Below are 16,482 nucleotides of genomic sequence, written 5' to 3'. Positions count from 1 at the left end.
GGACAAAGTTCTCTAGAGTGGAATTCAATATAAGAAGAAAGTAGAATAAATAATAAATCCTGGGGGAAAGAATACTGTTCGAAGCCAGGTCGTCATTTAGGCCTAGGAATTCATTTATGGATATGAATAAACTTAGGAACTATATTACCCATTAACCCTTCTTGAAAAGGCAGTAATATTTAAAACTAAACATTTAAGACTCTACGTATTGATGTATCCACAGAAACAGAGAGTTTCTGTTCTATTTACTCAGAGTATCTATTCTACCTCCTCATTTTCTACCAAGAAAGACAAGAAAGTTTAACACACGTTCCCTTTCACACCTTCTCTGTTCCCTCCTTCAGAACATACACGCACATTTTTTAAACATGTTTATTTATTCTGAGAGGGAGGGAGGGAGAGAAGCAAGTGGTGGGTGAGTGGGGTCGGGGGGAGGCGGGGGCTCAGAGAGGAAGAGAGAGAATCCCAAGCAGATTCCACACTGTGAGTGCAGAGCCTGTCACGGGGCTTGATCTCACAGACCATGACATCATGACCTGAGCCGAAATCAAGAGTAGGACACTTAACCGACCGAGCCACCAGGTGCTGCTTAAATATTTATTCTGAAACTCAAAAAGGAATCACTAGATGGACTAAAAAGAATTTTGGAACTAGTGAAAAGCAGGACGTAGACACTGGATCAGTAGGGAGAAGTACTGAGTGTGCTGATACCATCATCATTTTTTTAATTTAAAAAATTATTTATTTGTTTAACGTTTATTTTATTTTTTGAGACAGAGACAGAGCATGAGTGAAGGAGGGGCAGAGAGAGAGGGAGACACAGAATCCAAAGCAGACTCCAGGCTCTGAGCTGTCAACACTGAGCCCCACACGGGGCCCGAATCCACAAACCATGAGATCATGACCTGAACTGAAGTCGGATGTTTAACCGACTGAGCCACCCAAGCATCCCTTAGACACTGTCTGTCACTAACGCAAGGACTAGAGCAGAGTAAGGGAAGACAACTGTTTTGACCAAGGACAGCAGCAGGAAACATGGCAGAAGTTAGAAACGTGCTCCCCAGTAGTCTGAAATACAGCTTCCAGATCCCCAAGAATTCTTGCTAGGGGTTCACACTGGTGGATAATGAAGTCTGAATAAATATACCCACGTTTGGAATCTGGAGCAGCTCTGCATGTAGTATGCTTCTGGCCTACAGTCCACACATTTACATCCCATGAACAAAGATGTGGGTATTTCATATCAAGTTATAAAGGTAAACACCAGAAAAATTAAAGCAGGCAATAATCTTCCCAGTATGAGAAAGAATACGTAAACGAGAACAACAGAGTGAGAAAACAGGGCAATCCATATGCAACAGATGGTAAAGCAAGAAAGCACTAAAATCAGAAAATATAGCATTACAGTATCAAGTCCATGCGTGTCAGCTGGGGTCCTCCCAGAAGCAGACACCATCACAGGGCTGGACACACAAGCGATCTACCTGAGGAACTGTGTGGGAAGGACAAAGGAGGTGGGGGCAAGCAGAGAGAGCCTTTCCCCAACAATGCACATCTGACATGCAGGAAAGTGGGGGCGAGGAAGGATTGCACAGGAAGAGCTCAGCACAGTTGTGAGGATCCTTCAGCCAGGCTGATGGAGTGTGTCTGAGCCAGTTATTGGAATCTCACGTGAGGCAGGAGGAGCCTGCCTGGCCTGGCTCTAGTATCCCACTGTGGGTACTCAGTCACTGGCTGGGAGCGGCCTGAGGGAGCCACGGCTTCATGTGAACACTGTGGAGTGGCCGGAGGCACAGGTGACTCAGCTGTGCTCCCTGCAGCAGGGTCTAGTGAAGGCAGATCTGAGCCAGGCACTTCTATGGCCTCCACACCAATTATGTCTGTTAGGCCAATAAACGTGAACTCACCTATTTTGTTTAAAATTTTTTATTTTTTTTATATTTGAGAGAGAGAAAGAGACAGAGTGCGAGCAGGGGAGGGGCGGAGAGACGGAGACAGAATCTGAAGCAGGCTCCAGGCCCTGAGCTGTGAGCACAGAGCCTGATGCGGGGCTCGAACACCCAAGCAGTGAGATCATGACCTGAGGCGAAGTCAGATGCTTAACTGACTGAACCACTCAGGTGGCCCTCATGTATTTTGTTGGAAAGCGTTCTCAGATTGGGCCATAAAATAAAACCCAGCTAGATGCTATATGAAAGATCCCTTAAAACACAGGGATTCAAAGGTTACAAAGGATAAAAACACGGTAGGCAAATGCTAACAAAAAGACGGTCTAGTTATAGCTTGTAATATTATTTGGTGGAATTCAAGGCAAATAAAGCACATACAAATGAAGAAGAATAGAATACCTGAAATATTAAGTCTAGGTAATAAAAGTAAAAACCTATGAAAATAAAACTTAATAGTTTGGGAACCTGAATTTGTCCTTCAGTGTAATGATGTTATACTTTGCTAAAGGGATCTTCCATTCTTAGTATTTAAATACGTTATTTCACGATGATGTAAAAGAAGATTCTTGATTCCCAGACCAGGTGAAACTCCCCGTTTAATCCTCATTTTATACCATATCTCTTTTAACATGGCATATATCACAAGTTGCAATTTCATACTTGTTTGTGTGTTTTACTTCATCAATGCCTGACTCTCCCTCTAAAATGCCGCCTGACCCAGAACCTAGGAGAAAGTAGACTCTTGTTGGATGAATTGCACATTTCTTCTGAGGATGAGAGAAAATATATATAAAGCTGTTATAATATTTTGTACTGAGAGAAAGGAACGAGGAAATCCATTTTTCACTCAGTACTTACAATGGGCTTTTCCAGAGCCCAATGCATGCATTGAAAAATACACGAAGTCAGAGTGGTTCTAGCAAATGAAAAATAAATATCAACTTGTTCCGGAGGCTCCTGGGTGGCTCAGTCAGTTAAGCATCCGATTTCAGCTCAGGTCATGATCTCACAGTTTGTGAGTTCAAGCCCCACACTGGGCTCTTTGCTGTCAGCACAGAGCCTGCTTTGGATCCTCTGTCCCCCTCCCTCTCTGTCTCTCTCTCTCTCTCTCTGAAAAATAAATCTTAAAAAAATCCACTTGTTCTGTCCTTTTTGCCTTTCAGTAACTGTCCGTTGTAAAGGGTCTGGTAAAGGCTCAGCAAGTCAAGGAGGTTGGCTGAGCTGTTCCATAGACATGAAAGGTGTGGCGGATGTGCTGAGAAATAGCTCTGGCCCAAACTTTACGACTCTTACCTGAGCGTTCCAATGACTCAGATATGTGACTTCTGACACACTGGCCTAATATTGCTCAAAACAAACAGATCTCTTCTTTGGAAGGGGATCTCTCCCTTCCCCAGCATGACCTCATTTGTGATTAATCTGAAAGCATTCCTTTCTGGGGCAGGTAGGTGGCAAGTGAAAGATGGCATGATTTCCCCAGGCCACCTGGTGAGTCAGTTACACAACAAGGAACAAAGCCCAGTTTTACTGACGGCTGAGACCAAGAGGCTCAGCCCTACCTCATGACACCTCCTGTTCAGTAAAATGACTAATTAAACAGTCAATTATGTGCTCTGGGTCTTGCTCTACAAGCACCAGACAAGTTTCAGTCCAAGTTCTCCAGGAGCATGCAATCTACAGGAAGAGAAAAGTGAAAGAGGCCAAGAGATGGAGAAAATATTTACATAGGTGAGTGAGTAAGTTCTGGCATTTAAGGCACAACATAGTGACTGTAGTTAATTATACCGTACTATATACTTGAAATTTGCTAAGAGAGTAGATCTAAAATGTTCTTGCCACATACACAAAAATATGTAACTATGTGGGTGCATTAACCTTATTGTGGAAATCATTTTATAATGTACGCATATATCAAATCATCATGTTTTACCCTTTAAACTTACTCCAATGTTACTTGTTGACTATATCTCAATTAAGCTGTGGGAGGGGGGAGGACAGACAATTGTAAGCATGCCTCACTGTATACACTACTTGCCAGTGTAGAGCAAAAGGAGGAATATGTGAGTTTGGGGCTCAATTTTTAACCAGTATTTTCTAGGGTGAGGGATTTCAAAGCCTCAATTTTTAACCTTCTATTTGAGCTTCTTCTGCCTCTTGTATTTTGGCACTTCATTCATTGCTGAGTATCCAGAGCCTCTGCAAGAAGTTTTACATAAAACAATACATAGGGGAGCCCGGGTGGCTCAGTCAGTTAAGTGTCTGACTTTGGCTCAGGTCATGATATCATGGTTCTTGAATTGGAGCCCCACGTCTGGCTCTGTGCTGACAGCTCAGAGCCTGGAGCCTGCTTCAGATTCTGTGTCTCCCTTTCTCTCTGCCCCTCCCTACCCCCCCCCCTTAAAAATAAATAAACATAAAAAAAAAAGCATAACGAATGGACCCAGGTTATTAAGAAAGGGTAGAGAGGCGCCAGAGTGGCTCAGTCAGTTAAGCGTCCAACTTCGGCTAAGACCATCATCTCACAGTTTGTGAATTAGAGCCCCGCATCGGGCTCTGTGCTGACAGCTCAGAGCCTGAAGCCTGCTTTGGATTCTGTCTCCCTCTCTCTCTGCCCCTCTCCTGGTCACTCTCTCTCTCTCTCAAAAATAAGCATTAAAAAAAAAAAAGAAAGAAAGAAAGGGCAGAGATGCCAGGATGAAGTCTGTTCTGAGGCTCAGAATGAGGGAAGAGCAATTCCTGGGTATGTAAGTATAGATTGACTGAGAATAAGGGCCCAGGGCAAGTGGTTCTTAAATTTCTACTGGAGGAAGACACAGCAGGTGTTTCCCAAGGTACTCCTGTCTCCTTTCGGCCAGTCGCAAGTCAATAGTCTTCTTCTTCTATGCCCTCCCACAAAGAATGGTCATCCATAGGACCTTGCCCCCTCTACTGAATAGCTAAAGGACCATCTCCAACTTGCACCTAGGGACTGTTTGTTGCTCCACTTCACCTCCTTCTGGACTCTTCTCTCTCAGCCAAGTAGGATGTAGGACAGTGTGCCCTAATAGTTTTAAATCGTTTTTGTAATTAAAAACAAACAAACAAACAAACCACAGTTTTCTCAAACATCATATTGTTGGGTCTGCATGCCAATGTTGACCTGAGCTTTCATTTGATTGAGATTCATGATCACGGCCTTATACAATGTTGCAAAAGTAACACTTTATTTCCGTACTCAAGGACCCCAAAGCCCTCCTTCCTTCCTAACTCCTCTTTCAAGTTGCATCTTGATCTTTAGTTTATTTCCAACTTCCTGTTCCCTTTCAAGCAGAAGATTTAAGCATTCTTGCCTACCTTCATTTTCTGATATCAGAACGCGCAACCTCCCTCCTGCTTTGCATGCTACTAATACGGCTCTTGCCCTTTCTTTTTCCCTTTTATTTAAGCCTTTTCTTTGGAAATAATTTTAAACTTACAGAAAAGCTATAAGAACTTTTTAAAAATACACAGAACACCAATAATCCTTTACATGGACTCACCCACTGCTAACATTTTGCTACAAATGCTTTATCATTTACTGTCTCTCTTTGCCTCTAATTTTTTTTTTCTGAGCCATTTGAGAATAAGTTGGCCATTTAGTTATAGATAAACACTTTAGTTGTATTTCCTAAGAATTCAGATTTTCTCCTACAAAACCACTATATAGTTATCAACCTCAATTAACGTAACGCCAATACCATAATTTTATCTGATTTAGTGTTCATAGCCCAATTTTGTCAATTGAGCCAATAAAATCTTGTATAGCAATTTTTTTCTTCCATGGCAGGATCCAGTCTAAGACCAGATAATTGCACTTATTCATCATCCTACCTCTTCAGTCTCCTTTAATCTAGAGCATTTCCACAGTCTTTCTTTGTCATTTATGACATTGATGTTTTTTAAGAATAGAGGCTTTTTTATTTTTAATTTTTAAAACTTTTTTTCTTGAATTTTTTTTTTTTTTGGTGCCATAATCCCCCTTCCCTGGCAGCCTGGCCACAGCTACATCACACCCAGCTCCTACAGGTCCTTTAAAAAAAAAAAAAAAAAAAAAAAAAAAAAAGAATATTCCTCATTTTGTGTTTGTCTGGTGTTTCCCCCATAATTAGGTTCAGGTTAATACATTCCCCACTGGAATACGACAGCAAGAGGCACATGTGTCCATCTGCCCCTCAATGGTAATGTTTAGTTTGACAACCTAGTCAAGGTGTTGTTCCATTTCTCCATTGCACAGTTACTACTTTCCCCTTACTCATTAGCAGTCTGTGGGAGGAAGTTTAAGGAAATACACATGTGCACCTTCTCAAAATAACCACCTCCTCAGTTTAATTCTTGCATAACCAATGTATTATGATGGCTGCCAAATGATGAGTTTCAACCCCAGCGTTCACTCCACATTTACCAGCTGGCATTCAGCACTATACCTTAAGAGTCCTCCTGTCTCTTCCATTTATTTGTTTCTTTCCTTGTTTATCTTGTTTCTTTGCTTGTTTATCTTGTTTCTTTGCTTGTTACCGAATCATGGATCCGTTGTTTCCCTAAAGGTCTATAGTTCATTACTGTCCTTAATTATTTTGTGCTCAAATTATCCCAGATCTGGCCAGCAGAAGCCCTTCAAGCTGGCTTTCTAGGTCCTTGTGACATGTTTTTAAACATTCGCTTACACTCTGCCACGACAAGATGTTCCAGCTTCATCATTTGCTTTTCTCTACCTCATGCTCAACCTTTCTCCTAAAGCCATCCTTAGAGCTTACTCAGCAGGATTAATGCTAGGTTGCTTGAGGAACAAAGAAGGATAGGGTCCAAGAAGGCACCGTGGTTCAACTGTTTCAGATGCTACTGAAAGGGTCAGGGCAAGGCACATCACATTCTCCACTGTTGTCCCAGGCAGGTGCTCTAGACAAGGAAAGAGGTGTTTGGACCATGCAGATGCAGTTACTGAGACCTCTACTAGGTGCTGGGCACTGTGAGGGATACATGGATTACAAAACACCATTCCAAGGAAGTGGGCCAGCAAGATAGACACACATGTACGTAAATATCCATTATGCACCCCTGAAAGTGTTTTCGTTTTGCTGCCAATGAGACATACACAAGGTTTTGGGGAGTTGTGGGATGAAAGAGTATTAGGGCTGGGAGAGTTGGAGGAGGCTTCATTGGGGTGACTTTTGGATTAGACCTTGAAGGACAGTAAGACTTGGAAAAATGATTTTCCTGCTGAAGAAGAAGTCACTACTTATGTGTGCTGAATAACGTATGACTTTGCAACTTCATTCAACTAGATCCAGCCTCCTGCTGGGTGCTGTAAAGCACAGAAGGAACTCCAGTGAATGTAGGGCAGCACTCTTGTTTGACGCCCAGCTAAGGAAAGAATTGTCATGCCATCTAATTTTTATTTTCAGACACAGATGAAACATGTCCTTCATTCACCAAACTGAGCTTTCACAGTGCAGTGGTCGGTACAGGACTAAATGTGAAGTTGATGCTCTACACCAGAAAAAATCTGACCTGTGCACAAGTCATCAACTCCACAATTTTTGGGAACTTGAATGTGACCAAGAAAACCACCTTTATTGTCCATGGATTCCGACCTACAGGCTCCCCTCCAGTTTGGATGGAGGACTTGGTACAGAGTTTGCTCTCTGTAGAAGACATGAATGTGATTGTTGTTGATTGGAATCGAGGAGCTACAACTGTGATATATAACCACGCCTCTAGTAAGACCAGAAAAGTAGCAGAAGTCTTGAAGAAATTTATCGACCAGGTGTTGGTAAGAGAGCATTCTCTGACATCATTCAGGGGCAAATTGAAGCTGGCCCATTATCTGGAGATTTAAAACCAAGAGATAGCTGCAGTGAACAGAGGGACTATTTTAAAAACCTGAATAAGCCCCAGGGAAGCTAGACGGAACACCTAGAGGGAAGGCCCATAGATATGGTTGTGCAAGTTGTGCACTGCACATCTAAGGGAGCACAGCTGTCATTGTACATGTCACAGATCTATATATTTATTATGATATTGTCCCACCAATAACAGTAAAGTGTCCTCAGGAAAGGACATCTTTTCCTAATTCACATAAAGGTGTCTTACGGGTCAGAGAGATTTTTGTCTAGGGGTTTTCTGGCTTCACTGTAGAGAGATTCCTCATCTTCTATAACTATTCCTTTTCCTAGAAAAGCCTAAGATTTACTGACCAGATTATCCAAAAACCAAAACCGATGAACATGGTCTAAAGAGAGATTTGTGTGTGTGTATGATTTATATTTTTAGAAGACTCACAAAGATTAAATAGATCTTGAATTTTATTTAGTGATCTATCTCATGAATTGCCCCCTTTATAAAAAACAACAACAAAAAAGTTACTTTATATCAGGACTATTTCAGAGAGAATTAGGTCAGGTGACCACTGTGGCCAGAGGCAGCAGAAGTTTCACAAAGCTTTCCACTTAAGCCACAGCCTTAAAGTGAATATTAAAATGACTCACAACAGGCTGTCCCAGCAGACTGTGGTCAGTGTCGTCCCCCACCGCCACCCCTTCCTTTCCTTCCTTCTCTCTCCATGGAGAATTCATTAACTGAGCCAGCCTGAAGATAAAGGAGTTTATCAAAATGTTTCTTTGCCCTTCTCCTCAACTAGGAGGGATTTAAAGATGTCTCAGCTTGGTTTCTAGCAGAAGCATGAATAGAGACACCATGGCATAAAGGTTAAGGCACAGGCGCGGAGTTGAACAGACTGGTTTGACTCCTGCTCTGCCCCTCCCCAATTGCCTGATATTGGGCAGGGTACTTTGACTCTGGGCCTCAGTTTCCTCATCTGTATAATCAAAGAAGAATGTTTACTTTGTTGTTGTGGCATTTAAATGAGCTCATAGATATAAGTTGCTTAGAAATGTTTCTCCAAAGAAGTGTTTTCAAAGTCAAGTTTAGGCAATTTCTCCAAATGTTGTCAACTCCATGGCCCCTCACAATTTATAACGATGGACCTCTTAAAATTCCAGGTAGAAGGAGCTTCTCTTGACAACATTTATATGATTGGAGTAAGTCTAGGAGCCCACATATCCGGGTTTGTTGGAAAGATGTACAATGGGCAGCTGGGAAGAATTACAGGTAAGGTTTCCTGTGAATGGACATGGGGTAGTTGGCCTGGGCGGGATGTTCACTGGGAGATCATGATACAGACAATTCAAGTCTTTGGGTTCAAAGCCAGCTCTTCCAATTACTTAACCTCTCTGAGTGTGTGTGTGTCCTTTTTTGCAAAGGTGAGGCCATGATAATACTGACCTCAGGTTATTATTTAATAAAATATGTGCAAAACACAGTAAGTTGTATATGCCATAGAAAAGGTTGGTGGTAACTTTATTTCTCTTATGGTTAGGAATAACAGCTATGTCCCATGGGGATTTGATCTGTGCTGTCCAAACAGCTATCTTCCTTTCATTTAATCTAATATAGCCTGAACTACATACCTAATATGTTTCCATCCCCAGGCACAGCTGGAATCTCATGATAGGAAAATGAGACGGGAATTTTGATAGAGGAGTTTACTCTCTGAATATCAGCTTTCAGGACAAAGCTGAATGAAAACTCAGAAACAGCAGGTGAAATCCCAAACAAAGGTTCCTTTGCTGGGTTCTCTTGCCTACTGCTCCAGTAACTTTCCACAGCTATAGAGGATGGGATGAGGGAGGCTTTCTGTTTCAGAGACTCAAGTCTTCTCCCCTCATTGATACCCTTCCCAGAATCCATTCTTACACACAGACAACTATTTTCAATCTAGGAAATCCAGAGGGTAGTAGAGAATGAAGAAGAAGAGATTCAAACCAACTATACTTGTGAGGTAAACTTTTAGGGCCATTGTTTCTAAATGTGCTTCCTCCTACCCCTGGGCAAGTCATTCTCTCTCTCTCTCTCTCTCTCTCTCTCTCTCTCTCTCTCTCTCTCTCTGTGTCACATGCGCGTGCACACACACACACACGTGCGCGCGCATCATGGGTGTCTCCTTTAGCCCTGCTACTTGAGGTCACATTGTTCTGTTTTTCCTGGATTTTTTTCTCTCACTTTCACACCAGGGGCCAAGGCCTCCCTCATCTTATTTACCTGCTTTCCTCGGGAGGCAAAGCGCTTTTTTACATTTTTCACATTATTATTATTTTTATGTTTTAGAATGCAACATGTCCTTTTAAAAAATTTCATTTCCCTTATGGGATCAAAGGACAGGTAGCTTGAATCTGCTTGTGTCCCTTATCTGTTGGGAACTCATCTTCTGGTGGGTGGGACTCTCCCTGAGAGTATGTTAAGAACCTGAACTGCTGGGCGCCTGGGTGGTGCAGTCGGTTAAGCGTCCGACTTCAGCCAGGTCACGATCTCGCGGTCTGTGAGTTCGAGCCCCGAGTCGGGCTCTGGGCTGATGGCTCAGAGCCTGGAGCCTGTTTCCGATCCTGTGTCTCCCTCTCTCTCTGCCCCTCCCCCGTTCATGCTCTGTCTCTCTCTGTCCCAAAAATAAATAAACGTTGAAAAAAAAAAAATTAAAAAAAAAAAAAAAGAACCTGAACTGCTCTCCAAAAGAAAAAAAAAAAAAAAGTCCTGATTTTTAGTGTCTGCTGATCTCCATGGTCTGAATACTCTCACCACTGCTGATTTCAAGCTACCAGTCTGACATTAATAACCACAAAGTTTGGGAAGAGATGAGCAAAATCTGCCCTCCAGTCCTGGGCCTGGAAGGCTCCAGCCCACCACTACTTCATTCAGTCTCACCCCCAGCTTGGTTCCCAGCAAACCTGCTCCCATGACTATTGTGAATGTGAGTGCAATGTAACCTGCTTTCTGACTGTGGAAATTCCCCAAGCCAGTCTGCCTTCCACTCTGGGCCCACGTGGCCCGGACTCAGCTAATGGTCCACAGCTCAATTTTCTGTGGCCCCTGACTTTCCCATGTCCTTCAGATTCCTCATCCTCTCTGATCCCCAAAGTCAAATCTCAGCTGTCCTCCAGAGCGGCTTCAGGGGTGAAGTGTTCCTCTTCTCTGCTCACCTTCCACCACCTTTTCTGACTGGGTTCACCAGATTGTAGAGTGGGAACTTGGTCTGTTGCCTAAGGATGAAATTCATACCCAACTCCCCCAATTGGATGGTTCTGCTTTTAATTATCTGGCCTGTAATGGCGGCTTTTTTCTTCCATTTCTCTTTCTTCTGACATTTTGTTTTTTCTCTCCAGGCACATCTCCTGGTTTCTCAGTAACTTCTTAGTTTTTCTTTTTTTTTTTTTTAATTTTAAGTAGGCTCCCTGCCCAGTGTGGGGCTTGAACTCATGACCCTGAGTTTAAGTCTCATGCTCTACCAACTGAGCAAGCCAGACACCACTATTTCTCTTTAGCTTCTTTAGCACAAGATGGCAGAGCATAAGTGGATTTTAAAATATTCCAAGTACCTACATCACTTGATAATATATTACATTTGCTTCTCAAACTTAAGGGTGTAAAAAAATCTCCTTAGGGGTGCTGGTTACAATGCCAACTTGCTGAATCAGCACTCTGGGGGTGGGGTCCAGAAGTCTACTTAAAAAAATTTTTTTTAATGTTTATTTATTTTTGAGACAGGGAGAGACAGAGCATGAATGGGGGAGGGTCAGAGAGAGAGGGAAACACAGAATCTGAAGCAGGCTCCAGGCTCTGAGCTGTCAGCACAGAGCCTGATGTGGGGCTCAAACTCACAGACCGCGAGATCATGACCTGAGCCGAAGTTGGAAGCTCAACAGACTGAGCCACCCAGGTGCCCCTAGAAGTCTACTTTTAACCAGACAATGCAGGTGGTCTGAACACCATACTTTGAGAAATGACCATAGAGCTATGCTGTCCAATATAGTAGCCACTAACTAACTACATGTAGCCACTGAGCACTTGAAATGTGGCTAATGCAAACTGAGATGTTCTGTAAGTGCAAGATAGACACTGGATTTCAAAGACTAAGTAAAAAGAAAAGGATATTAAAAATCTCAATTTTTGTATATGGAGTATATGTTGAAATGATAATATTTTAGATATGCTAGGTTAAATAAAATGGGTTAGATACAATGTATTATTAAAATTAATTCTCCTCTGGGTGCCTGGGTGGCTCAGTTGGTTGAGCGTCCAACTGATTTTGGCTCAGGTCATGATCGCAGTGTCATCGGATTGAGTCCCGAGTCAGGCCCTGTGCTGAACATGGAGCCTGCTTAAGATTCTCTCTCTCCCTCTGCCCCTCTCCCTTGCTCACAGGCTCTCTCTCTCTCAAATCAATAAATAAAATTAAAAAAAATAAAAAAAATTAATTCTCCTTAATTCTATTTACTTTTTTAAAATTGGCTTCTAGAAATTTTAAAATTATATACGTAGCTCACATTATTGGACAGCGGTGCCTTAGAGATTCCATGGTGAGGTTGGGGATGGGAATATGATGCCCCTGAAACTGCATGCAAAATGTCAGCTGTCTGTCCTGGGGAGAGGTATATTTTGGATGTCCAGGGAGAGGTCTAGGACTTTCATCAAATTCTCTAACTGGTTAATACTGTAATAAAAGCCAATGAGGGGCACCTGGGTGGCTCAGTCGGTTGGGCATCCGACTTCAGCTCACGGTTCATGAGTTTGAGCCCCATGTCAGTCTCTGTGCTGACAGCTTGGAGCCTGGAGCCTGCTTCAGATTCTGTGTCTCCCTCTCTGCCTGCCCCTCCCCCACTCATGCTCACACTCTCTCTCTCTCTCTCTCTCTCTCTCAAAAGTAAATAAACATTAAAAAAATTAAAAAAATAAAAGCCAATGAGCACTATCTAGACACTTTCTTGGTGATCTTTAGGCAATAGGAAAGAGCTCCATTTTCTCATTTTGTTTCTAGTCTATAATAATCTCAAAATGTTCTGGATTCAGATCTAGGAGTCCTTTTATATGTCTTCTGAGGTAGCCATTGATTCCACCTCCAGTTTGCAGATTAAAAAAAACTGAGGCTCAGAGAAGTAAAGTGACCTGCCTAAGGTGATACAGCTGGTTGGTGCTAGGTTTGGGGCCCCATGTCACATCTGTCTGACTCCAATGGTCTCTGTCCACACAAAATATATCGCTTATTGGGCACTTTAACTGTGATTTTTGGCTGACATTGTAAGCTGATTATTTGCTACGAATTGTCACTAAGGTGATCATATATCCAAGCTCACTATCCCTGTCTCCATTTGTGCCTTCTGTCCTGACATAATTGTCAATAGTGCCCTCATCACTCTCAAATTTGCCCTGGTTTGAATGTTATATAGTAAACCAATTTATCTGCTATAGATCTGGAGGTTGCTACAAACTGGGGCTCTGACTGTTCATTTCCTTAGACCAGAAGGGCTTCCTGAGCAAACTCTTTCCAAGATTATGAGTGTCTCATGCTGTGTTGAGGATGTCCTGCCGACTTGGGTGCCTGGGTGTTCATCCATCTCACATCAGTTTCAGTTGAGAACCGTCCAAGGAAGAAGAAAAGCTGGAGGGGTGGGGAAGAGAAAGATAAGGAAAGGAGGCAGATAAAGACAAGCCTCAAGGAAGCAAAGTGTTGGCAGAGGAGAAATAGAAAGATTGAGGCTAGAACCAGGGAAGTCGAGGCAAGAATGCTACCTCTTGGATTTTATATCTAACCCCAGGGGATGGAAGATGCTATTTAAAATGTCTTTCACAGGGGGCGCCTGGGTGGCACAGTTAAGTGTCTGACTTTGGCTCAGGTCACGGTTCGTGGGTTCAAGTCCTGCATTGGGTTCTGTGCTGACAGCTCAGAGCCTGAAGCCTGTTTCAGATTCTCTGTCTCCTTCTCTCTCTGCCCCTCCCCCACTCACGCTCTGTCTCCCTCTGTCTCAAAAATAAAAAAACATTAAAAACAAAATTTAAAATGTCTTTAATAGGTTAAAAATTTTGTTAAATTTTTTTTAAATATTTATTTATTTTTGAGACAGAGTCAGAGCATGAACAGGGGAGGGGCAGAGAAAGAGGGAGACACAGAATCTGAAGCAGCTCCAGGCTCTGAGCTGTCAGCACAGAGCCCGACGCAGGGCTCGAACTCACGAACGGTGAGATTATGACCTGAGCTGAAGTCGGACATTTTACCGACTGAGCCACCCAGGTGCCCTGATAGGTTAAAAATTTTGCAATATCCCTTGAAACATTCTTCACTCCAGATAGGTTTCTAGTAAGCAGGGTTTTGAGTACCTCTGGTGTTTTCCTGTTGTTGTTTTAAAGTTGTTAGCTGTGGTTAGAACCTGGTAGGAGCTCCACTCTTGTTTTTCCAGCTGATGGTTAGGAATGCCCAGCTAACAGTGACCAAGGGCAAGAAATCAGCTCAGGCATTTATGGAGTGGGTTAATTCTGCAGGAACGGACACCCATTTTTTATCCCTCTTTGATACCTGGCCTGACCAGTGAGTTTCATACTTTCCCACTGAGCTTGCCAAACCCAGTGCAATGAAACCAAGAGCTCCATAGAGAGAGTTCGTTGCATTGTGAGGCTGCCACTCTGGTTAAAATACTTGAACTCCCCGAACCTCAGTTCATGCATCTGTAAAATGGGAATAATATCTACCCTGCCTCCCTAACAGGCTTGTGATGTGGATCATATGACTTAGGATATATGAATAAAAATTGAAACTGTACAGGAGTTTTATTAATAATAAGAAGGAAAGGTTGAGTGGGGTTTCTGGATCACTTAAAATAGAATCAGGATAAGTACAGCATCTGCTTTTTATATGCACCTTCAGGTGCTTTTTCCCGAGGAACCAGTTTATCCCCATGTCCCTGGTCCCCACGTCTGTGCGCTCCCTGCTATTGAGCCCTGCACAAGATATAGCTCCTAATGGGGTCTGGATGCCATTCTCAGAGGGCACTGCCTCTGCTGTGGGAAAAGGCTACGGGGCTGTAGAAAGGAGGCTGACAAAGCAGGAAGGGAATGCGAGTGCTGGCCCACACGAGCGTGCCCTGCAGCCTACTTGCCATCCTCATGGAGAGGGATCAAAAGCCTGGCTGCAGGTGACTCATGGCGTGGGGCTACCAAGCCGACTCCGTTTTCTTTCCAGGTCTCGACCCTGCGGGCCCTTTATTCAACGGGAGACCTCCCGAGGACAGATTAGATCCCGGTGATGCACAGTTTGTTGACGTCATCCACTCCGACATTGATGGTAACATTCCTGTCCTTGTGGGTCAGTGAGCACCCGGCTCCCAGACTCCTAAAGAGTCTCCCCCGAGGGGAGCCTCATGCAGGGGTGGATCAGGTTCTTCCAGATTCCCTCTTTTCCTGCAGGGCAGGGTTCCAAATCCACCCAGGTATTGAAGGGACACTGGTTTAATGCAGGCATCCAGGATGTCTTGCTGGAGTGGAGGTTTCCCATCAACTTTTCTTATTTTTAAAGTGACCATCTTGTCCAATCAAGGACAGGGTGATTTTCACACTGTGTGGACAAATGTTTCCACATATGCAGCAGGGTTTGGATGCATGATTTCCATTTTTTGGGTTTTTCTTAGGTCTTTCTCGTTTTCTTAAGCTGAAAGATAAGTTTGTGTTGTGTCTCTCTCTGGAGAGCGATTCTGAGCCATGTTTAGCTCTCCAACTTTCTCTGGATCTTCCTGGCCATTTCCATCTTTTATGGTGCTGATTTCATAGCTGGCATTTGGAATAGGATATAGGGTTTGGGGTGATGTTAAAGGTGAGTCTTTATATCCAGACGTCTGGGACAAGAACTAGAGTAGGGACCTCGGAAGGCTGAGGGGACAGAGCAGAGTAGTCTTTAATAATACACCCTCTTTGTGATACAGCCACCTGAAAAACCCTTGATCACCTATCATGGGCTCTCTGGTGTGGTATTCAGAAATTGCTGGCCTTAAAGGAAACAGCTGCATTCTTACGTCGCAGTTTGCAAAGCGTGACCTTACTTAAGTGCAGTACCTCGATGCCATTTTAATGCTTGATGGAATAGAGTAATTTATTTTTTATTCTTGGAGAGAAAGTGAATTTTGAGGAAAGAATAAGCTTTGCAGTCAGGCAGGGGTGGACTCAGATCCCAGGTTTTGTCCTTTCTAGCGGGATCATTTCATTCTGTAAGTCCTCTGAATTTCAGTGTCTTCATCTGTAGCTTACTTCACCTGAATTTACCAATGGCCACTTTTTGGACAGTGTGAATGTTAGAGGAAAGGTGTATAAAAGGTATAAAAACCCCCACAGACACATGTAGGTTCTCAATATATAACAGGTATTATTATTATCGCAACGGTGCACTATGTATACATGTATAAATAGTCTTTTAAATCAAACATTTGACTGATTAGTTTGTAGTTATAAGGTTAAAAAGAATAAGCAATTATTAAATCAATCTATATTTTTCCTGGTCCCCGTTTTCTAGAAGAGTTTCCAATTAAAAAATTTTTTTTCTTACAAAGTAAAAGTTCATTTTTTCCTGTTTCTTTCTTTTTTTTCTTCATTTTCCCCCCCGTTTTTTATTCATTAAAGTCTGGCACAAATGCAGTTAGAGACCCAG

The 16,482-nt window shown here is 42.9% G+C and overlaps 1 protein-coding gene across 2 annotated transcripts in view; it reads left to right on the top strand.

Moving 5' to 3' along the window:
- Positions 1-16,482, top strand: part of LIPH (lipase H) — a 54,082-nt gene that overhangs the window by 11,611 nt on the left and 25,989 nt on the right. For both annotated transcript variants that reach the window (XR_007155485.1, XM_047874204.1), the window contains exons 2-4: positions 7,370-7,737; positions 8,966-9,074; positions 15,028-15,129. Coding sequence is in view for 1 of the 2 variants with exons in the window: in XM_047874204.1 (XP_047730160.1) it covers positions 7,370-7,737; positions 8,966-9,074; positions 15,028-15,129 (579 nt within the window). In the remaining variant the exon portion in view is untranslated. The remainder of the gene's footprint in view (positions 1-7,369; positions 7,738-8,965; positions 9,075-15,027; positions 15,130-16,482) is intronic.

Source organism: Prionailurus viverrinus, chromosome C2, assembly GCF_022837055.1.
Source record: "Prionailurus viverrinus isolate Anna chromosome C2, UM_Priviv_1.0, whole genome shotgun sequence".
Classification (NCBI taxonomy): domain Eukaryota; kingdom Metazoa; phylum Chordata; class Mammalia; order Carnivora; family Felidae; genus Prionailurus; species Prionailurus viverrinus.
The sequence above is the reverse complement of the archived record's forward strand: the minus strand, read 5'-3'. Positions and strand labels throughout refer to the sequence as shown.